The sequence below is a fragment of the Pogona vitticeps genome, chromosome 1 (genome assembly GCF_051106095.1).
Source record: "Pogona vitticeps strain Pit_001003342236 chromosome 1, PviZW2.1, whole genome shotgun sequence".
NCBI classification, from domain to species: domain Eukaryota; kingdom Metazoa; phylum Chordata; class Lepidosauria; order Squamata; family Agamidae; genus Pogona; species Pogona vitticeps.
Genome location: NC_135783.1, coordinates 12098929 through 12121393, shown reverse-complemented (window position 1 = coordinate 12121393; position 22465 = coordinate 12098929). Strand labels below are relative to the sequence as shown.

General features: G+C 41.9%; 2 protein-coding genes across 12 annotated transcripts in view; both read left to right on the top strand.

Annotated features, from left to right (window-relative positions):
* The window catches only part of SPTBN1 (spectrin beta, non-erythrocytic 1), a 243093-nt gene extending 230025 nt beyond the window's left edge, over positions 1–13068 (top strand). For all 7 annotated transcript variants that reach the window (XM_072987493.2, XM_078382288.1, XM_072987500.2 and 4 more), the window contains 4 exons: positions 5178–5416; positions 7091–7264; positions 10234–10276; positions 11651–13068. In XM_072987493.2, the coding sequence (XP_072843594.2) occupies positions 5178–5416; positions 7091–7264; positions 10234–10276; positions 11651–11866 (672 nt within the window). In that variant the 3' untranslated portion in view covers positions 11867–13068. The remainder of the gene's footprint in view (positions 1–5177; positions 5417–7090; positions 7265–10233; positions 10277–11650) is intronic.
* An 8143-nt stretch (positions 13069–21211) lies between these two features.
* EML6 (EMAP like 6) overlaps positions 21212–22465 on the top strand; it is a 184638-nt gene continuing 183384 nt past the window's right edge. For all 5 annotated transcript variants that reach the window (XM_072987358.2, XM_072987351.2, XM_078382311.1 and 2 more), the window contains exon 1: positions 21212–21335. The gene's annotated coding sequence lies outside the window, so the exon portion shown is untranslated. The remainder of the gene's footprint in view (positions 21336–22465) is intronic.

Sequence of the window (22465 nt, the reverse complement as noted above, 5' to 3'; positions counted from 1 at the left end):
TGTTATGACCTTGTTACCTCAGAAAGTATTTCTGTTGTGATTTTCACCACCAGTATGAGATCGAGTTTCTAACCTTTATCTTGATCACAACACATTTCATCCAGGTCTCCCTTTCTTTTTTTGTATTTGTGTCAGAGTTTACATGGAGTATATCAGTTTCAATTTTCAAACCATATCTGGCAAAATTTGCAAGAACTTCAAAGTTTAGGATTTTATACTTTCATGTGACTGTCTTTCTTCATTATCATGCACATCTCTCTTTTCTCTCTCCTTCTTGTCAGGACACCGGCATTTAGTTCCTTGATGCTTTTTAGATTTCCTTGTATCAATGTATTTATATGTTTGAGTGCTTCTATTAGGCCAGTGTTAGATCTCCCCCCCCCCGCCCCAAAGTGCATTAAAACATACAGAAGTGCCTTTCTAGGAAGTGCTTTTTAGGACAGAAGTGTTTAAACTTCTGTCCCCTATAAAATATGTCACATCTGAATCCTAGACAATGAGAGGACTCTGTGATTTTCTCCTCTAATAACAGCTTCAGTTTATTGTGCCCCACCAAAAAAAAATTGAATATAGTATTTATTCATGCACTTTGAAAAGTGGGGGAGGGGTGGAATGATTTCAAGTCACTCCCTCCCCCACTGCCATGTTGTATCTTATGGGCAAAATTTGCATACCTCAAGAGCTAGCCACTGAATTGACTTGCAATTAATCTTCTAGAGATGAAAATTTATATGCATAACCTGCTTGTGTTTATCTGTTTTGTTGCTGTTGTTATTAATCACTGTCATCCGTGGCATTGTTTGTCTGCATGCTCAAAGCATGTTTTCCATTAAAAGTTGATCTAGCTATGTTCTTTTTCCCCCCGTGTCATGATGCATCATTTGCATACATGTTTTGTTTCATTCGTTTCATTCGTTTTGTTCCGTTTACCATGAAAAGTACGTGTTTTTAAAATGGGCTGAAATATTTGTCCCGGACAAGCTACCAGAGAATTTTTTCCAGATTTCAAAGATGGTAGTACTGCATTCAATTAATGCCTGATTCAGAGTGGATTTGAGCTCTGGTGGCAAAATTTTTGTTTTCCAATCACCACATCACTGTGGGCATCTCAGGACTCCAGTGCACAGTCATGAAAATGATATTGGCTCTGATCTTTTAGGACTATGAGGTAGGGGTGGAGTGGGGTATCACATCATTGCACTGAAATGTTACACCTTAGATTGGTCCCTAAGGCTCAGTTTGTATCATCTTCCATTAGACAAACTTGCCTTATTTTCCCAGTTGATGTAGTCTTAAAGAGAGGTTCTCACATGGCTCTGTTTTGGAGATGCTGGTTTGGTGTGGTTCATTTCCCAGCTAAACAGCTGATCCACAGTTCAGCACCCTGCTTCCTCCATCAGGTGCCCACACAGTGGAAGTGTCCTGCCCTGCCTCCTCTGGGCATTATCCCTGAGTGAACAGCTGCTGGAGGAGGCGGGGTGCTGAACTGTAGATCAGTTGTTTAGCTGGGAAATCAACTGTCCCAAACCAGCAATTCGTACCCATCTCTACTCTATATACTGTACATACATCCTCTGATATATCAGGCAAAAACAAAGTATAAAGTAAACAATAAAGAAGACAAAAATGTTGTGGCACCTTAAAAGCTAGCTGCTATGGTTTAATGTGAGCTTTTGTGGACAAATCCACTTCCTAAGACATAAGAGTGGACATAAGAATGTCTGAGGAAGTGGAGTTGTCCACAAAAGCTCACACTGAAATATAGCCATTAGTCTTTAAGGTGCCTTCTTTATTTTTTATCTTGTTTTTGCCTGATAAGCCAGCACAGACTAACATGGCTACTAGTCATTCTAAAAAAATACAATCAGTGAATGACTCTACTAGTAGTATATAAACTTGGGCATCCTAGTGTAGTTGGACTCCAGCTTTCCAGAAACTAGTCAGCATGGCCAATAATTCTAAAAGTTGTAATCCAATAATATCTGAAGACTCAAGGTAACTGCTTTACCACTAAAGGATCTCTGATTTATCATCTGACTGATTTTTTATAAAACAATCAATCAAGAAAATGCATTTGATGGTCCCTTCTAGTTCCACATAATTTTTTAAGTGAAGGCTGCTTTTTTAGATTCTTGGGGAGATTGGCTATGGTTTAAAATACCCGTACCTATTTTTTGTTCACAGCTCCCAAAATCCTTCAGCTGCTATGCTGTTGGAAGAATCTGAAAATTATAGTCCCAAAAATGCTTTTTACAAGCTCTCACTGGGCCACTAAACTCTTTCTTTGGGGGTAGGGTGAGAACTGAGTACAAAACATGATGATTGATACTTTTGGTTGAGCTCCAAAACAGCAATTTACCTCATGTTCTTATTACAACATTAGAAGACTGGGGAGAAATATCTGGAGGAAATGTCAAAATGCTACAGATTCCATCATGGTTCACAATGCAGTCCTGTGCATGGCTACTAAGATGTAAAGCCACACAGTTTAGTTGGGCTTACTGTTAGGAAAAAGGATATAAGAATGAACCACTTAGTCCTATCCATTTTTATTTTTTATTTTGGAAGCAAGACCTGTTTTTGTCCATTGGAGCTTACTCGTAGGTAAGTATGAATAGGACAGCAGCCTAAGACCATCCAGCTGAGCAGTTTCAGTTGGACTCTTGTGCCATGGGTTTTTAATATAGACTACTTGTATACTTTTAAGCCAGCCTCTTTAAAAAGAATGAATAAACATTTTCAGGTTACCACTGGAGGAAATTATTCAAAATACAGTTGTGGAATTGTATACATCTTTCCGATTGCAAGAACTAAGCTCTTTGAGCAGATTTTTCCCCCTAAGGGCCATATATATACTACAGTGGTGCCTCACATTATGACGTTAATTTGTTCCAGCGAAATCGGTGTAGAACGTAAACGTCGTAATGCGAAAATAAAAAGCCCATTGAAACGCATTGAAACCCCTTCAATGCGTTCCAATGGGCTGGAAACTCGCCGTCCAGCGAAGATCCTCCATAGGGCGGCCATTTTCAGTGGCTGTCTTGCGAGGAATCCGTCCCTAAACACAGCGGGGAGCCATTTTATTTACCCGGCAGCCATTTTGAAACTGCCGATCAGCTGTAGGAAAATTGTCATTTTGTGAAGACTCGGTTCCCGAAGCAGGGAACCGATCATCGCAAAGCGAAAAAAACCCATTTAGACCATCGTTTTGCAATCGCAATTGCGATCGCAAAAAGATCATCGTAATGTGGTTTCGTCGTAATGTGGGGCAATTGTAAAGCGAGGCACCACTGTATATGGCAGTATAGGAAGGGAAGGAGAAAGGTTACTTATGTAATTGTATTACAGTATTTCACATGAAACCCTAAAATAGTTTGCAGATAAAGCAACAAGAACAAAAATAACTTTTAAAAACCTACAAGCATACTAGAAACAGCAACATCATAAATAAAAATCTGGGGCTTTGGGAGCATAAAATCTTTCCATAAACAAAACAGTTTAAACACCCTTATTGACGCATGGGAGGAAAATAGCTAAGTCTCCCCAGAGAACGTTTTTCAGAACTCAGGTGCCACTATCGAGAAGACCACGTTCTAAGGACCTCGGGAGGTCTTTAGCAGCTGGCCAATCTGCCATTATGTTTCTGGTGAGAGTCTCATTCATAAGGATCAGACCAAACGATGTTCATAAAATTGACAAATGTACAGCTTGCTCCGTAATAATTCTGCTGCTTCTCAACTGTCCCAAGCCTGGCTAGAACAGCAAACATGTCTTGTAATCATTACGCAGTTTAAGAATATTTGTTTGTCCTCCATGTAAATGGCACAGAGTGTTTGTAATCTACTACTTGAGCACTGAGCAGCAGCAGGCTTTAGTAACTTGCTAATAATAATCCCTATACTCTAGTTACATAACCCTTTGCAAGCTGCTATCAACGGCTTTTCCATGGCACTGAACTCAAAATCCCAAATCTTGGTAAACATTGCCAGTCCCCATTGGGACCAAGCCACTGTTGTGAAAGTTTAAAGCTTTCAGGATGCCGGTTGTAAATCATTTGGGGGATGAAATGGCTGCTGGACGACATCGAGAATATGACCAGTCAGAGCTGGCCCGACTAGGCACCTCACTTACAGTACAACGGGCAACGTGACCGACAGAGAGAGCGATGGCCAAGGCCTCGGTTCTGTATTTGTCTGGGGGTAAATAGACGTGTGATGTTGAGTGGTTGTAGTGTTTTCCTTGTTCCTTTGACGTCCGGTCCAATCCGCCCGATTCCAAAGTCCAGTGATAAGAGACTTTGAAATAAAATAACATTTTAACTTTTGACCTTTCTCATTCCACATGACTCCCTCCCTTTCAACCTGCCTGTTTTTGAATCACTAAAGTCGTTGAAATCATAAATATGCATGTTGTCCTCTTATCCTCCCATATTTGCATGCTGCCTTCTGATTATGTTGTCACCTTGGAAACGGGATTGGTGGTAGAGGTGTGGAAGCAAATGGGGAATTCCATGCTGAATCAAAGTGTTTCTGCAAATGACGCTAACTCTCTTACTGGTTTAATGCATCTTTAGGGTTACTGCACAGACTCAAATGCAGTGATTTTATAGGTGCATGAGAAAGATAGCTGATGTGAATCAAAAGCCTTTTTCTCCCTTTTCTCTTCTTTCCAAATTATTACCATGAAATTCTTACTGTTGCAGTATTTGAGCAATCAGAAATCATCACAAGTAAAGAATGTGGCCTAAGTACTGGAATTCACACACGCATCAGTTTTTCCCTACCAGTATTAGAATGGCAAAGATTTATATTCTCCATAGCCATTAATGGAGAAAACTTAGTTGCATGTACAGTTTGCATTTACTCGATGATGGCATATTAAGGATTTGATTTGATTTGCAGAGCCAGGTGGAGTAAAACTCTCACAAATAGATCATCCCTTCTCCTCCTCCTTGTTGTTTCACTTCTTCAATTTGGGTACTAATCTATTGATAATCTAATTCCTTCGGCCCTCTGTTTCTCCCTTGGGATGTGAGGACAGTTTTACTAGACAACCTAGGCGTTTTAAGTGTGTGCAAGACTCTACCAACAAATGTATTTGTCAGCTCAAGAAAAATGTTTTGCAGGAAGTTCCTAATGGACAGAAATTACATGTTTCTATGTACTCTTGTTTCTTAGATGGGAGAAGCAAGAGAAGCTACTGAAATGGTCAACGGAGCGGCAGACCAGCGGACAAGTTCTAAAGAGACAAGTCCCGTTCCTTCACCGACCGCAGATCGCAAAGCGAAGACAGGCCTCCAGGCTCAGACTGCGGCCACCCTCCCAGCCAAAACACAAGAGACGCCCCCAGCTCAGATGGAGGGCTTCTTGCATCGTAAGCACGAGTGGGAATCACACAACAAGAAGGCTTCAAACAGGTATTGTGTTTCCACTCTGACCAACTGAGTTTAGTCATCTGTTGATTAACCGTATTTTTCTGTGTATAAGACGCCCCATGTATAAGACACCCCCAATTTTCTAATCTAAAATTAAGAAATCTAAGTGGGGTTTAGCAAGTGGAGGGGAAAGCAGGGATCAACGCCCTGCAGGATCACTTTGATCCCTGCTTTCCCCTCCACTTATTTTGGTTCTCTTCTCAGCTTACTTCCGTGTATAAGACGACCCTCAATTTTTAGTCTAAAGATTTTAGACAAAAGTATAGTCTTATACACGGAAAAATACGGGAATTTGTTCAGCTCCTGTAGACATAGGTCTAAACTCAAACAGGGTGTTTTCTTGTACTGAGTCACACTGTCAGTCTGTCTCTTTCAGAATTGCTAACTGATTGGCAGTGACTCTCCTGGGTTTTCAAGCAAGAGTCTTTCTTAGATTTATATGGAGATCTTTGGTATTCCTGTTGGTCTCCCTTCCAGCAAAGCCTAACCCTGCTTAGCTTCCAGAATCAGATGAGGTCAGATGAGTTCAGGGAAGCAGTGCAACTTACATAACTAGTGACTTACCAAGTTAAACCAGATCCAGTGGTCTGTACTGTTTGCATCTAACAACTGTATATAGGGCGTGAACCTCAAAACATAAACAGGAAATGAGAGCCCGGTGAACTGGCTTCCCCTCACTCTATGCCCAAACCTATGGGTGTGGTGAGATTGCAAATGGAAATTAGATTCGAATCTTCATCCAGCTGGGGTTTCTGGGAATTGTAGTCTAAAAGAATAACTTTTCGAGCTCTGAATCAGGCCCTGTTGTCTTTGGATGAACCACAGGTACACAGCTTGAGAGTGCTCCTGGATGCTTCTCTGAGCCTAGATGCCCACGTTTCAGGGGTGTGCCTCTGCACAATTAAAACTTGCGCACCAGATGCACTCCTCTCTGGAATGCTCTGATGTAGTCACAGTGACACATGCCTTAGTTACAGCCTGGATTGCTGTAACGTACTTTATGTGGGGCTGCCTTTGGAAAGTGTCAGGAAACTTCAGCCGGTCCAGAACGTGGAACCAGATTGCTGGCTTGGGCTACTTACAGAGATCACATAACCTGCCCTGTTCCAGCAGCTCCACTGGCTGCCAATCTGTTTCTGGGCACAATTCAAAGTGCTGATGCTAACCTATAAAGCCCTAAATGTCTTAGGTCCAAGCTATCTCAAGGATGGTGTCTCCCTTTATGAGCCTGTCTGACGGTTGACATCATCAGGAGAGGCCATTCTCTCAGTCCCACCACTGTCACGGATGCATCTGATGAGGACACCGGAGAAGACCTTCTCCCAGACTTTGGAACTCCCTCCCACAGGAGGCCAGACTGGCCCCATCTTTGCTTTCCTTCCTTGAGCGGATGAAGGCCTTTCTCTTCAGGCAAGCTTTCCCTGAATGACTGTCTGCCTGAGTGGGCTTTTTTTTAATGGATTGTTTACTATCTTCCTTCTCAAGTACTTCCCTCCACATTTCCTCCCCATAAATGTATTTCTCTTATCAGCAAAGGCCCTTGTTTTGCTTATGTAATGCTGCCGTGAGAAGCCAGGGAGGGAGGGAGGGAAGAGATCTGCTTCTCTAAGGCCGTGATGCTCAGTGGTTGCTCTATACTCTCCTTTTTCTCCCAAGATCTTGGCATAACGTGTACTGCGTCATCAACAACCAAGAGATGGGCTTTTATAAAGATGCAAAAGCCGCTTCCTCGGGCATTCCTTACCACAGTGAGATCCCAGTGAGTCTGAAAGAAGCAGTATGTGAAGTGGCGGTTGAATACAAGAAGAAAAAGCATGTGTTTAAGCTAAGGTAAGATATTGTCATCTTCTAATGGGAGAGAAGAGTCCACAGGATGGACTTTTAGGTGCCGTCCAGTTTACTAGGTAGAGACTACTCAGAAGTGTTTTACCTTTCCCTTTGTCTGGGGGCATCCTGGGTCTGCATCACTTTGCCCAAGGCAACAGATAAGTCACGTATTCAAAGGGGTAGCTGTTCCAACGTGTGTAACAAAAGCCAAACTAAAACGTGTCACTTTGAAGACCAGTGATTTCATTTCCCTGTGAGCTTTGTTCGATTATAATCCCATTTCCTCAGGCACATCTGGTTGCCACGGCAACATTAACCACAGTATCACCTCTTGCTGTGAAACGTCCAGAATAGTGCATGTACTACTGGGACGGTATATAAATTTAAGAAAGAAAGAATAAGGAAGGAGAAAGATGGTTAACTTTTTTTTAAAGAGAAAGGTGAGTAGTGCTTGAAAGACAGCATCTTGCTTAACGTTAACACTAAATGCTTGGGAGAATTCTGCATCTGTACCATTGAAGCCAGAGCCTCCAGTTATATATTTCACTGTGTCTTGTGTTTTTGTATTCTTTTCATTATTTCATGACATTACTCAATTCTGTCATGCTTTAAAGTGTGTGGTGCCCAGATAGTTTATGGGGAGCATGCTAGCTCACAAGAGCTTTTTTTTGGGGGGGATCACTTGGAGAAGGTCCAGGGGTACAGCGGACACACTCTTTTAGGCAATTAATTGGGCCTTTGGCAGTTAACAGGGTCTGTTCTCCTAAGTACAACATAGCCTTGTCACAAGGAAATGTGCCACCTCCCCAGTTAGATGACTCGGAAGAAACAAAATAAACACACTAGTTTGTAGATTTATAGGCCCAACTTACTGTTATACTCACGAAGGCTTTCACAGCCAGGATCTAATGGTTGTTGTGGGTTTTTCAGGCTCTTTGGCCGTGTTCTGAAGGTTGTTCTTCCTAACGTTTTGCCAGTCTCTGTGGCCGGCGTCTTCAGACTGGCAAAACATTAGGAAGAACAACCTTCAGAACACAGCAAAGAGCCCGAAAAACCCACAACAACCATTACTGTTATACTGTTTCACATATGTAGAATATCCAACTTCAGAGACAGTAGGTCCTGAAATCAAATTCAGATGTGTCAAATCAATATGTTGTATCCAGAGTTTAGAAACTTTACTGTTTCTAGAGACTCCCAATCAGTAGCCGTGGCTGGGAGATTCTGGGATTTGTAGTCACAATTTAAAAAAATTTAAAAAAATTCCAGTCTCTGCCTGGTCCCAAGCATTCCCTGTTCCATGACCTGTTTTGATGGATCGTATTGAGCAGAGTAGCACGATTTTCTTTTGGAAAGCTGATTCTGCAGATCTTGCTTCTTCCCACGCTTTGCACTTATTTTGCCTTTAGTTGTCAGGAAGTGGGACCAGGAAGTTTCTAAGTTCTGAAGCTCCACCTTCATACACTGATGGATCTTTGTAATCATAAGCTCTAGAAACAAATAAGCAAAGTTGGTATTTGAGAGTTGGTATTTTAAAACAAATCTTGTGTTGTTTTTTAGTGTCAACACAGAATCATAGGAAGCTCAAGACAGATTGAGTGGTTGGGGTTTATTGTACTCCTTTTTATTATTTTGAACATGCACACACACTCAAACACCTCTTTTTCTGTCTGCTCCTGTGCACTGTTCAAAGAAGCTTATAGCTACAGATTAAAGAATAAACTGGTGGATAAAACAATCGGGACGAAAACAAAGAAGCCAAGGAGCAAATGACAGTTCAAAGGCCAGATAAGTCCCAGAGCCACCAAAGCAGATTTCTTTTGAAGCAGTGACAAAACACATCACCACCGTAGGAGCTGCATGGAACTCTTGGGGCAAGGGTTTCTGTACAATATACACTACTGTGTATCATTTTACTGTGACTCACTTTCACATGACCGCCCATAAGGCTTCTGATGACAACTGGAAAAGAAAATTCTAATAGTCACAATAGAGATGATGGGTGCTGTAAGACAACCAATATGGAGGGTACCATATTGTCTATGTACAATTTGGCGCCTGTCATATGGGTATATAAATTTATAAATAAGTTTTATACATTTATTTGCTTGCCAAAATGATATGAACATTTTGGAGACCCAAGGATTTCTCTCAGTGCTCTTGATTTGAGAAGGATTCAGATGGTTCCATGAAAAATAAGACAAATCAAAATGACAATCTGTTCTGTATCCCCAGGTCTTTTCTTGTTCTGCTTATAGGCTTCCCAAACATATTTGATAAAGCATTATGGAAAACAAAATACTAGATGAAATAAACCTTTAGTTTGAACCAGCAGATATGGCAGGATAGCTCAGTGTTTGAGGTACAGTATCTGGTTGTGGTGCCAGAGGTTGGGGGTTCGATTCCGCGCTGTGCCTCCAGAGAGAAGAGCCAGCCTGTGCAAGCTGCATAGCCCCAGGAAGCCCCCCCCCAAGAAGAGACTAGTAGACCACTTATGAGCAGTCTCTACTTAGAAAACCCTGGAAAGGATCACCATAACTCAAATAAAGAGGCACACCATCCTTTAATGTAGATGGGAGCAACTTGCAGAATCTTTCTTCTTACTTGAAATTATGATATAAGAGACATTTGGAGCCCAAGAACCGGTATTGCTGCCACAGAAACGCAGCCTTGTGTTGGATGTGGCCTCAGACATACTGTACCTAATTTGCTGGAATAAGGGCTACTCAACATAGTCTCCAACTTAGAACACTCCCAACTGGTTTGTAGTGCGTGAAGAAGAATCGGAAGGTAGGTGGGCCCTCCTCAATCAAGGAAGAGGACGCGGTGTAGGTGGTACCTATTCCGGCAAGGATTCTCAAGTGAGATTATTAATGCAAGAATAAGGGCTTCGGTTTCTGTTGCTCCTTCCTGGATGACAGGAGCAGTGTCCACACTTGATTCTAATACAAATTTGTCATTCTGAATTTCAGGTTAACTGACGGCAATGAGTACCTCTTCCAAGCCAAAGATGATGTAAGTTTCTGTTCCTTCTCCTCTTTTCATTTTTCTAAAAGAACTCTCCTGTTACTAGCGTTATACTCTCACCATGCTATGCTATTGTATGTGTTACTACATTATTAGCATCCTTACAGCAGATTCTTGACCTTCATTATCTCAGTTGTGATGGAGTGCATACAGTTTTTTAGCTAAGGGGAATGTCTGTTCTAGACTCCTCTCCCAATTCCACACTACATTATAATTTATTTTCAAGGTAACTGCTCAATGTTTTGTGCCCCAGGCCTGTCTTGTGACCTTTCTCTGTTGAGGTGGCAACTGTCGCTTCTAGGAGGCAAAGCCATACAGAGCGAGGATCTGAAATTTTAAAAATCCTTTTAAAAATTGGGCGAAGGAGGGAAGATTCTTCCACCAGACCTCAAGATGAAAGCAAGAGAAAAAACTTGTTGAGCTGACAGGGTGCATGCAGATGGTGGGAGATGCAATGTTTGGCATCTAAAACAAAAGGAATCAATCATTAGGTGATCTATAAGAGCCTCGGAGAACAACTGCCAGTCAAAGTGGACAGTAAATCGAGTGCAAAGTATCATGAGTCGTGTTCTTGGGAGAAAAACAGGATATAAATAGAATCTATGAATGCATTGACTTTTTTTCAGTCCAAAAGGTAAATTCTCTTTCAAGGAAGCTATTAAGGACTGCATTACTGTTTGGGGTAAAGCCAAAGGCAAAAGGGTGGGGGCAAAAATACTATCATGTTTTAGCTTTAAGTTCTTATCTCTGCAAGGAACTAAAGCCTTAGGAAAGTTGTTGCAATGTTTTAGAAAGGAGAAAACTCTGGTACAAAAGGTAGGAAGTCCCCAACAGATTGTGCCATGGAGAAGGAGTGTGGCCCAAAAACATAGGAAGGGGCAGATTCAGTTCCATGACTTCAGATTTCCTGTTAACAGGAACTGGGCTGGAAGGAACATGTGCCCACCTATGAAACAAGTCACTTTCCTATGTTCAGGGATCCCCATTTTCTGGAATGGGAGACTCTCTCCCAGCCCTGTTAGGTGAACACTCCATTCTTCAGCTCATCAGCACATTGCTGCACCTTTTAACATCTCAGAAGTCAGTTAACATCGACAAAGGCATAAAACACTTCCGAAAAGTGCCGTTGAATGAAAGTGTCTAGAGTGGTCAATATGACCAGATAGGTGGGGTATAAATGGAATGAATGAATGGATGGATGGATGGATGGATGGATGGATGGATGGATGGATGGATGGATGGATGGATGGATGGATAAATGAATGAATGAATGAATGAATGAATGAATGAATGAATGAATGAATGAATGAATGAATGAATGAATAAATAAATAAATGGCTTGTCGCTCATGTTTCTTTTAAGGAGGAAATGAACACATGGATCCAGGCCATCACTCTGGCCATCTCCTCGGACAAAGCCGAGTTTTCCACAAGCACACAGAGCACCCCAGCCACGAGCCGTGCCCAGACCCTGCCGGCCAGCGTGACAATAACCAGTGAGTCCAGTCCTGGCAAGCGGGAGAAAGACAAGGAGAAAGACAAAGAGAAGAGATTCAGCCTTTTCGGGAAAAAGAAGTGAACTTACCTGCTTACCTGTTCACGCTGCACTTCTCCAACCGTTCCAGTGGAATTCCAGCATGCAAGCTCAGAACCAATACATTACTCTCCGTGCCTAATGTTCCTCAGTGTGATTTAATTTTTTTTTATTTATAGAGCATTTTTTTAAAAAATAAACAAAAAAAAAGATTCTAAAGTTACAAAAGTCTGAGGTGCATTGGGCAGATTCTGAGTAAGCTAGGACACCAGTTTCTTTCTTTCCCTTTTTCCTAATTTCCCCCCTCCTCTTTCTCTCTCTTTTTTTTTAAAAAAATGAAGTTAATGTAGATTAGATCTTACTATTTAAACTGTTCCTCAATTTTTTGAGGCTGTCTTGGAAAAACAAAACCCCACTTCGTGTTATTGGTATGCAAGGCAGCAGTGCTTACAAAGTTAATACGCCCATCGGAGACAAATAAACATGCTTTTTTTTTCTCACTTCCATCTGAGGTGGTTGCGCTGAGTCTTGACTACTTGATTCTCCCCACTGCGAATCTAGCCTGTAATGAAAGGGTAGCGTATTCTCTTTACCGTAATAAAAGTGCAGCTCGGCATTAACTTACAGACCAAAACCATTTGTATCCAAGCATTTTATTATTATTATTAACACAATTGTGATGCTTACCCCCCCCCAGCCCCACCCTGCATCCAGCAACGACAGTTAAGAATGTTGGTTTGGACAAGAAGGACTTAGCATACTGATAACGGTTTTAAATAATCTGTAATTTCAATTTTTTTTTATTTTGCTGAAATACATTATATTGTACGTTTCAGATAATTCTAGTAAAAAAAGTATAATAAAACTAGATGTATAATTAAAAAAACCCTTTAAAATCATCAATTAAGTGTAAAAGTGGAACTGAAGCATTTACTGGAAAAAAAGTAACGTTGCTCCAATGGTTAACTTGCTTGTCAGCTGCTGCACTGTGTTATAATTTTGCTACATTACCTTTGCTCTTTGATACATAGTGTGCATTTCTCTGTCACTGTAACTATTGTAATGAACAATTTTCATCTTACTGCACAATCAAACAAAAATACATTTAATAGGAATGAATTCTCAGTGACTGGGCCTGTAGTCAGCGTAGTACTGGAAACTGGCTTTCGGTTGTATGGAACTGTACCTCTAGACTTTTACCCTATCTGTTAAATATATGCTATGTCATTAAATGCTTTTAAAACTAACTCTGATCTATTCTGATTCGTTCTTCCTGCTCTCCCTTGTTGGGAAAATAAATTACCTCCAACCCTTGATTTGGAAGGAAAAACAAACACGTAATGGGTCTCAGGCTTCCTTGTTGCGTCCAATATAAATACAAAGGATTTTATGTAAGCGTTTGTTCTGTTGCATCCTTGTGTCTTGTGTATTACTTGTTCATTTTTGTCGTCGTTTAGTCGTGTCCGACTCTTTGTGACCCCATGGACCAGAGCACGCCAGGCCCTCCTATCTTCCATTGCCTCCCGGAGTTGTGTCAAATTCATGTTGGTTGCTTCGCAGACACTGTCCAGCCATCTCATCCTTGGTCGTCCCCTTCTCCTCTTGCCCTCACACTTTCCTAACAACAAGGTTTTTTCCAAGGAGTTTTCTCTTCTCATGAGATGGCCAAAGTACTGGAGCTGCAGATTCAGGATCTGTCCTTCCAGTGAGCGCTCAGGGTTAATTTCCTTTAGAATTGATAGGTTTGTTCTCCTTGCAGTCCAGGGGATTCTCAAGAGCCTCCTCCAGCACCACAATTCAAAGGCATCAATTCTTCGGCGGTCTGCTTTCTTTATGGTCCAGCTCTCACTTCCATACATCACAACAGGAAAAACCATAGCTTTGACTATTCCGACTTTTGTTGGTAAGGTGATGTCTCTGCTTTTTAAGATGCTGTCAAGATTTGTCATCGCTTTCCTCCCAAGAAGCAGGCGTCTTTTAATTTCGTGGCTGCTGTCTCCATCTGCAGGGATCATGGAGCCCAGTAAAATAAAATCTGTCACTGCCTCCATATCTTCCCCTTCTATTTCCCAGGAGGTGAAGGGACCAGTGGCCATGATCTTAGTTTTTTTGATGCTGAGTTTCAGACCGTTTTTTTCACTCTCCTCTTTCACTCTCATTACAAGGTTCTTTAATTCCGCCTCACTTTCTGCCATCAGAGTGGTATTATCTGCATATCGGAGGTTGTTGATACTTCTTCCAGCAATCTTAATTCCGGTTTGGGATTCCTCCAGGCCAGGCTTTCGCATGATGTATTCTGCATATAGGTTAAATAAGCTGGGGGACAATATACAGCCTTGTTCATTTTCATCAATGCCTAAAGCCATTCTCCTACTTTCATTCACAGTTGACATATAAATCAGGATTTAGAGATGGGAAGTGGGATCACACTACTTGCCTTACTTATCAAAGTAATCAAGGGATCTGTGTGAACTCACTAAGAATCGTCTTGTCAGACTGGATTTAGGAGCATCTCCAGATTCAAGTTCTAAAGGATTTTTGGTGAAATTCTTTCACAACCTTCCTTCGGGAGGCTAAGGGTCGAGCCTGGGATATTCTGCATGCAAATCAGGTGCTCCACCACGGTTAATCTGTTAGTGATCTCACATGAGACTGAATCCAAGGTGGGAGATTCAGTATCATGTATGAGAGGAGAGGGGCGCAGGGGGCTGTAGCCAGTGCTGGAGTGCATGCTTTACATGCAGGAGGTTCCAGATTCATTCCTCCAGGCAAGGCTGTGAAACAATTCTGGCCCAAGTCATGAAGAACTGCTGCCATTTCTAGTAGGTTCAATAACTTTATTCAGTAGAGAACATCTTTGTACACTGGGCATTTTTAAAACCCAATTAAAAACATGGCTGTTTATCCAGGCCTTCCCTCCAGCCAATTCTTGATTTTCCTTTACTCTTCTATTTTTTATTTTATTTTGTATTATTATGTATTTGATACGGTTTTTATTTTCTGATTTTATATTGTAAGCTGCCTAGAGTGGACTGTTGGTCCAGATAGGCGGGATAAAAATCAAATAAATAAATGAATAAATAAATAAACATTTTATCCCACACTGTTACTCAGGTACAGTGAGATAATCATAAATGTCCAATTCAGCATAAGACAGCATCTAACACTCTTGTGTCAGTAAACCTCCCCCAAAAAAACGCTTTTGAGGAAATAAAATAGCTCCTTGGTAGATCAGTATTGTTGAAACGTCTGGCAGCCATTCAACTTTTTCTTTCTTCATTAAAGGTTAGGATTGTTACCCTTTCTGGTAGGGATATGAATCTTGTGGTGTCACAGAGACACCAAGGAAACACCTCTCTCTTTTCTGCTTGCAGTGAAGTTCTTCAGCACAGACTTTTCCCTTGAGAAATCCTGTGGGAAATCTTATGGGATTTCTCAAAAGGTTTGTGGTCACATTTTTCTGGGGGGGAAATGCCACGTTGTGCACAACTGTTACAATTCCTGCACAGAATGACATATTTCCTGTCTGTGATTCTCCTGTAAAGCGTAGAAGAAAAACCATTCCTCCGCAGGGTTCACCCGGAAACATCAAAAGATACACCAAGCTGTGGAGGCCTGTTATAATTGTTGCCCAGTATTGCATATTTCCTGTGCAGGATTCATCATTAGAGATATCAAGCCCTATGGAAACTGTCAATTTCCTGTGCAGTTCAACAGGCAACAAACAGCAAAGAAAACAATAAAATGAGAGTAGATTCTTATTTGAAGAGGCATGTGAAGTCTCAGCATGGCAAGCCTTGGAAGATTGCGAAGAATGAGAAATTCTGTGATTTCTTGTAACATTCCTACTTTCTACTCACATAATTTTTCCTGGAACCTCAAATATGTTCTCTAAAGCCAAGTAGAGTAAAGGTAAAAGTAAAGATTCCCCTTGACATTTAGTCCCGTCGTGTCCGACTCTAGGGGGTGGTGCTCATCCCCGTTTCCAAGCCAAAGAGCCAGTGTTTTTTTGTCTGAAGACAATTTCCGTGGTCACGTGGCCAGCGTGACTAGACATGGAATGCTTTTACCTTCCGACCGAGGTGGTACCTATTTGTCTACTGGCATTTTTACGTGCTTTCGAACTGCTAGGCAAAGCCCATGCACCTGTCCTTCCTTCAGTTTTGCTATTTTTTCATACGTGGTTTCAGACCATCTACTTCCAAGCCACTAAGTACCCATTTCTTATTTGGATGTGCTTCCTCTTGTCATTAGCCATGTGGGCTGAGGGATTTTGGGAGTCATACTAATGCCCTCTGCCACCTCCCCAAAACCCCTTCTGTGCTTGGTTTTTCCTTTCCTCCTGTTGCGCTGATGACTTGTGTGGCCCTGAAAACAGAACGAGAGCCTATACAGTCACAGATAGTGTTCTTCAGTGCCCAATCTTTGAGAAGTTCATGGGTTCATATATGTGTGGGTGTGTTTTTATTAGCTTCTGTTTAATACAAGTCTATTTTTTTCTATTGCAACAGTGGCGGCAGAGCAGTCAAAGATGGGCAGGCAATGTACTTTTTTCCTCATTAGACTTGATCAGAGTGTTTTAACTGATGCTGACAATTTTTGTAGGGGACGAAGGAATGTCTGAATGATTTCCCCAGCATGTCTCTAGCTCTGTTCAGCCTCAGCCCAGTTCACAGAACCACGCTAGCACCAGGGCATCCCTGAAGTTACGCCAATTTCCTGGTCCTCAGAACTGCAGGCGTAGGAAACACACACCAAATCCTAAATGCTGCAGCAGTCATTGAAAATTGATCACTGGACTGGGCCTTACAAATCTGAAATATATCTCTTGTTTAGAACATGCAGCTCCTCCAGAAGAAGAAGAAATAACCATATTCTTCATTCACTCTGTTTACCATTACAGGATAAATCTACAGCAACAATTTGGGAAGCTTTCAAGCTTTACAGAGCTGTAAAAGGAGTAGGCACTTTGACATTCTTACCAACAACCGTTGGGGAGGGTAAAAATACATAAATAGCAACACCTTTTGTAATCTGCATGTCTCCATGCAACTCTGGCCCATTCCCAGAGATAAGTCCTAAAGACAAAGCTTGTTTGCTCTGAAGTGTATTGTTTCTACTTGCAACAAGCTTGCCCTTAGCAACCGGGGACAAGAGAGTCCCAGAAGATGTTGAGTGCTCTGAGGTCTGTATCGAAAGTGGGAGGAGAGATGGAGTTCTAAATCAACTGACATGTAAATCTTCGAGCTTAGTTTTCCCTACAACAGATAGTCTTCAGACTATACCTTCTACCACATCCCACAGTCATGTGACTAGAAGTAGTGGGATGTTGCACTTCAGCACATTTGGATAGTACAGTATCAGGTTTGGATCGGCTGTTCTATAGGTTAGCTATATAGCGTAGCTATATGATGTTTTTAATGTGCGATGACATGAAACCAAATCAGCATGTTGGGTTTTTTTTAAAGCTGTCCCCACACCACTAAGTCTGTAAGGAAACCAAATCAGACCAGATGCCTTTGAGATAATAGAAATCTTATTTCTTCTGAACAAATAATGGAGTATCAGATCATGTAATTTAAGTATTTCACACAAGTATTTCACACCTCTTTGAATTCAAGCACAATTTGCAAATAAGTCATAATCTGGACATCTGCCTAGTTCAGCTGCCCATTTGACCTAGCTCTCAGACTTCACAACTTGTGGATATTAACACATTAAGAAGAAATGTCAACTAGAAACCAAGTTTTCTCAGCACTGGCGCTCCACTTGTGGAATGTTCTCTTGCAGCCGTTATGGCAAGCACCCTCCCTCTGCGTCTCTAAACAGCACCTAAAAACAGCTGTTTAGGGAAGCTTTTGGAGAAGTTCTCCCCTATTAGGACAGTGGAAGAAGGAGAGGAATATCACTTTGTACGTTTGGAAAAATATTATTTGCTGACCTCTTGGTTTGTGTTATTTATATTTGGAATAGTCTAGTGTTTTAGAGAGAGGGATGTGGTGGTGCTGCGGGCTAAACTGCAGAAGCCTGTGCTGCAGGGTCAGAAGACCAGCAGTCGTAAGATCGAATCCATGCGGCGGAGTGAGCTCCCGTCGCTTTGTCCCAGCTCCCGCCAACCTAGCGGTTCGAAAGCATGCAAATGGGAGTAGATAAATAGGGACCACCTCGGTGGGAAGGTAACAGTGTTCCGTGTCTAAGTCGCACTGGCCATGTGACCACGGAAGATTGTCTTCAGACAAAATGCTGGCTCTATGGCTTGGAAACGGGGATGAGCACCGCCCCCTAGAGTCGAACATGACTGGACAAAAATTGTCAAGGGGAACCTTTACCTTTACCTAGTGTTTTAGAGTAATTTCATAATTCATAGGATTCTTTTCTTGTATCCTGTCCAGAGTAATGATTTGCTAGATGGGCAGCACATCAATTGAAAAATAAATAAATGAATATACATATAAATCGATAAATAAATAAATAAATAATTTGAGCAGACACCCAACAGGTCACTTGCATAATGTTAACACAGTTTATTAGGTATAATAAATCACCAGAGCACAATATGGAAACTGTCTTAAGTGGCAATACTTTGCCTATATGAGGACTAGTTGGAATCTGTGGATAAGGGCAAAAACATGTATACTCTTGTTTATGTTAGTCTTGTTCTGTATTGCCTATTACATTTCAGGTTTGTCTTTTGTAATTGCTGTTATAATTGCTGTATTACATTGCAGACTCATCACGTATTTTGCCCAGTATGCTGTTCAACACATCATGTGTTCCACTATAAATGTGGAAGTGGCTGCAGTGATGCAGAAAAGTCTAGAGATGCCTGCCTGCTTATACAGCAGGGCACATGACTAGTCACATGGGTCACCATGCAAAGAGACAGGTGACTAGACCTCTTTACATTGCCAAAGCCACTTTAGGGTGTGCACTTATGCTCACAATTTATTTTTTTAACAGAACAGGAAATTAGCTTTTTGTTTTACCCTGTCACTATTCATGCTCTGCCTACATAGATGGCTTAGTTATCTGGTTATAAACTTTTGCAGTCAATCAAGATCAGTCAAAAATCTTAAAGCATCCATGTCCAGACCAATACGTATATGTCTCAGCTTCCTGATATTATAATACTTGATGAGACTAAAAGGTTTTTGAAAAGGTCATTATATAAACAAGACAAGAAAGTGTCAGGAAAGTCAAAGCCCAATTCAGCCAAAGCTGAGACCTTTGAAATATGAATGACTTAAATGGATAAGTGTTTGGAAAAGGTTTGTTCTCCTTGCAGTCTAGGGGACTCTCAAGAGTCTCCTCCAGCACCATGGTGGTGATTATGTGCCATCAAATTGGAACCAACCTATAGTAACTCTAATAGGGCTTCAAGGTGACGTATTTAAGGATTTACTGGTTTTACTAGTTCCAATTCCCCAGTGAGTTCCTATGGTCAAGTGGAGATTTGGACCACAGGCCCCTTCCCACTTAATTATTCTATGATTTGAACCCTCCACCACTCTATTCATGCCAGACGGGGTGGGGGCAATGCTAAATCATTCCTTGAACATTTAATATACTTGGAAACCCTTCCAGCATCCCAGTAAATCTGAAGCTACATGATGGCACATAGCATGTAACAGGATCAATCCCGATTAAGTTAATAGTGAGATCATTCTTCAATGGATAGTCCTACATATGTCTATGTGGATGTCTATGCAGAGGCAAGTCCTGTTGTATTCAGTAGGATATATCTCCTAATAAGTTTTTGTTTTGTTTTGTTACATTTCTCTCCTGCCAACCAACACAAGACAACCTATTTGACCAGGCTTTCCCCCACTCTTACAGCTAACAACCCTATGAGGAAGGTCAGAGGTTATGGACTGCATTTTTGGTTGTTGCCTGAGAGCCAGTTTGCCCCAGTGTTTGTTTTCAGCACCCACACTGGATTTGTAGTCGTCTTTCTCACACCTAAAAAGCCCAAATCTGGGTTTCCATTGAAGTTTTGCTTCCTTCATGCTGTCTTTACCATCTTTTACTGTGGTGTTTGTTTGATTTCTATTTTTTTCTTAGTATTTATAGTATTTATTGTCTTTATTTATTTAATTTAAAATATTTTACCCCTTTTCTCCTCAAAAGGATCCAAGGTGGCTCACATCACTAAAAGTGTAAAATTGTTTAAAAAGAATTAAACAAGTATCACGTTAAAAATGATGAACAAGATCAATACTAAAAACACATTTAAAAGCAACAGAGCACAAAACCCCTCTCAGACTGGCAGTTAGTAAGGGAAAGCCTGTCTGAGAAGAAAGGTTTCTAAGCTTTAAATATTGTCTTTGTGTAATGGAAGCCATCTTTGGTCCTCCTTAAGGACAAAGGCAGGCGGGTGGGGGGAATGTTTTAAATAAAAATAAACATTCCTTTTAAAATTATCTTTTAGAGGCGCAATGAGGATGCTTTTCAACGCCCTGCCCATCATCCGTAAATCTACCAGTAGATCATCGTTTACTTTGTGCCCACCCCATAGTCCATATATATACTGTGTTTCCCTGAAAATAAGACAGGGTTTTTATATTAATTTTTGCTCCAGAAATGCAGTAGGACTTATTTTCAGGGAATGTTTTATTTTTCTCATGGACAATATACATTTATTCAAATAGTCATGTCTTCTGATTGCTGCACAAGGGTGGCGGGTGGAGTTTCATTTAACTGGGGCTCATTTTGGGGGTATATTACAAGCATCCTGAAAAATCATACTAGGTCTCATTTTCAGGTTAGGTCTTATTTTCGTAAACACACGGTAGAGAGAGAGAAAATGTGTGTTTGTGTATCTTCTTAAGAGGTATAACAAGCCACGTTTTAATTTGGGACTAGAAGATAAACAGGCTTGCAACGCTACATTTGATTAATCCGTTTATTGCGTGCTTCGACTCCCTTGCTATCCACAAACTGCCGTTTAAAATAAAGCCCCGGGGAAGCAGCGCCTCAGCCCGTCGCCAAAGCGACAGCATAAAAGCAGCGCGGGAGCTGGATGTTTTAGGGCCGGGATGAGGAGAAATTCAGGGCGGGGAGAGGACGAGCGGGTAACGGCGCGTGGCCCTCTGGGACTTGTAGTTCCACAGCGCCCTCGCTCGCAGAGCACCTCAGAGTCCTTTGAACTACAACTACCGTGAGCCTCGTAAAAAAACCTTTGGGGCTGAGCGGACGCCTCAAGCTGCGGGGTTTCCAAGGGGATTCACCAGCTGCTGGGGCGAGGCGGTGACGTCGTCGTCGGTTTCCCGCCCAGCTCGTCGAGTGATGAGGCGGTTTCTTGTCAGGGCTGCCTAGGAGACGTGCTGAGGGCAGGGCGGGGAAGCGGAGCGATGCGCTGCTCTGCCGCGCTGAGGGAGAAGCTGAGGCGGAGGGAAAGAGAGGAGGGGAAAGGAGGGCGGCTCGTTCGCCTTGTGATGCTGTCGCTTGCTTTCCTCCTCCTCCTCCTCCTCTTTTCCTTCCTCAGGGCGCCAGGCATTGCTTCTGCTCTTGACAGGTGACAGTCGAATCACTGTCTTGGGTGGGGTTGGTTGTGCGGTGGCTGATGTTGTTCTTACCGTTCTTCTTGTGGTTCTTAATCCATGTTGGTGGGTGTAATGGAGTGTTAAGCCGGAGCCAGGGCGCTTCCGAGGGTGGCGACGAGCGAATCGTCGAGAGGGTGCTTCTCACCCCCCCTCACTGGTACATTGAGTCTCAGGCTTTGGATAGTGCCGTCCTTGCCCGTAGGTCTACTCAGAAGTAAGCCTCAGGCAGGGGCTAAACGCCCCCATCCCTCATGGCCCAGTCCAAAAGCAAAAAAAGCAGTTAGCGTGCTAAATCTCATAGCGATGGAGGCATTTCTGGGATTTTCTGCAGCAAATGTTGAAGGGAGATTTATAACCACCATGGAATTGGGGGAGGGGTGGACCATTTCTCTACCTTGGGCAGCAAAATGCCTGTCTTTGTTTATTTATTTATTTATTTGACGTAATAGCATGCTTTTCCTCCAGTGAACTCATGGTGGTGTGTAAGTCTGCTTTCCTCCCTGTTTTATCCTCATAACAGCCCTGCCGGGTGGGTTAAGCAGAGAGAAAGCAGAAGTGATGCAAGGTCACCCTGTCAGTCTCCTGTCTGAATGGTAACTGTAAAGCTCTCCTTTAATATCATAAATGGAATGAATCTTCTTTTTTCTGGTTGTTGTCTAGCTTTCATATCTGTATTTAATAACAGATAAAATAATTATAACTATTAATAATAATAATAATCATGTGCTGTCAATTCTGACTTACGGCAAGCCTTTTCAGGGTTTTCTAGGTAGAGAATACTCAGAAGTGTTTTACTCTTCCTTTCTGCTGGAGGTGCCCTGGGATTGTGCAGCCTGTCCAAAGCTACACAGGCTGGCACAGTGGGGGAATCAAACTCCACAGCCATATACCCGAACCACAGAGCTATCAAGCCATTTAGTAATTGAGAATGCCATAGTATGCCCTTGGTCTATAGCACCACAACTTTGCCCCTGGGGACCTTTGTGCTGTATGCAGTACAGTACTATAAACGTATAATTCTGCCATTTAGGCTGAAATTCCATATACATTTTGTTGTGAGTAAGCTCCATTGAATTGGCATTTGGGAAATTTTGGATCATTA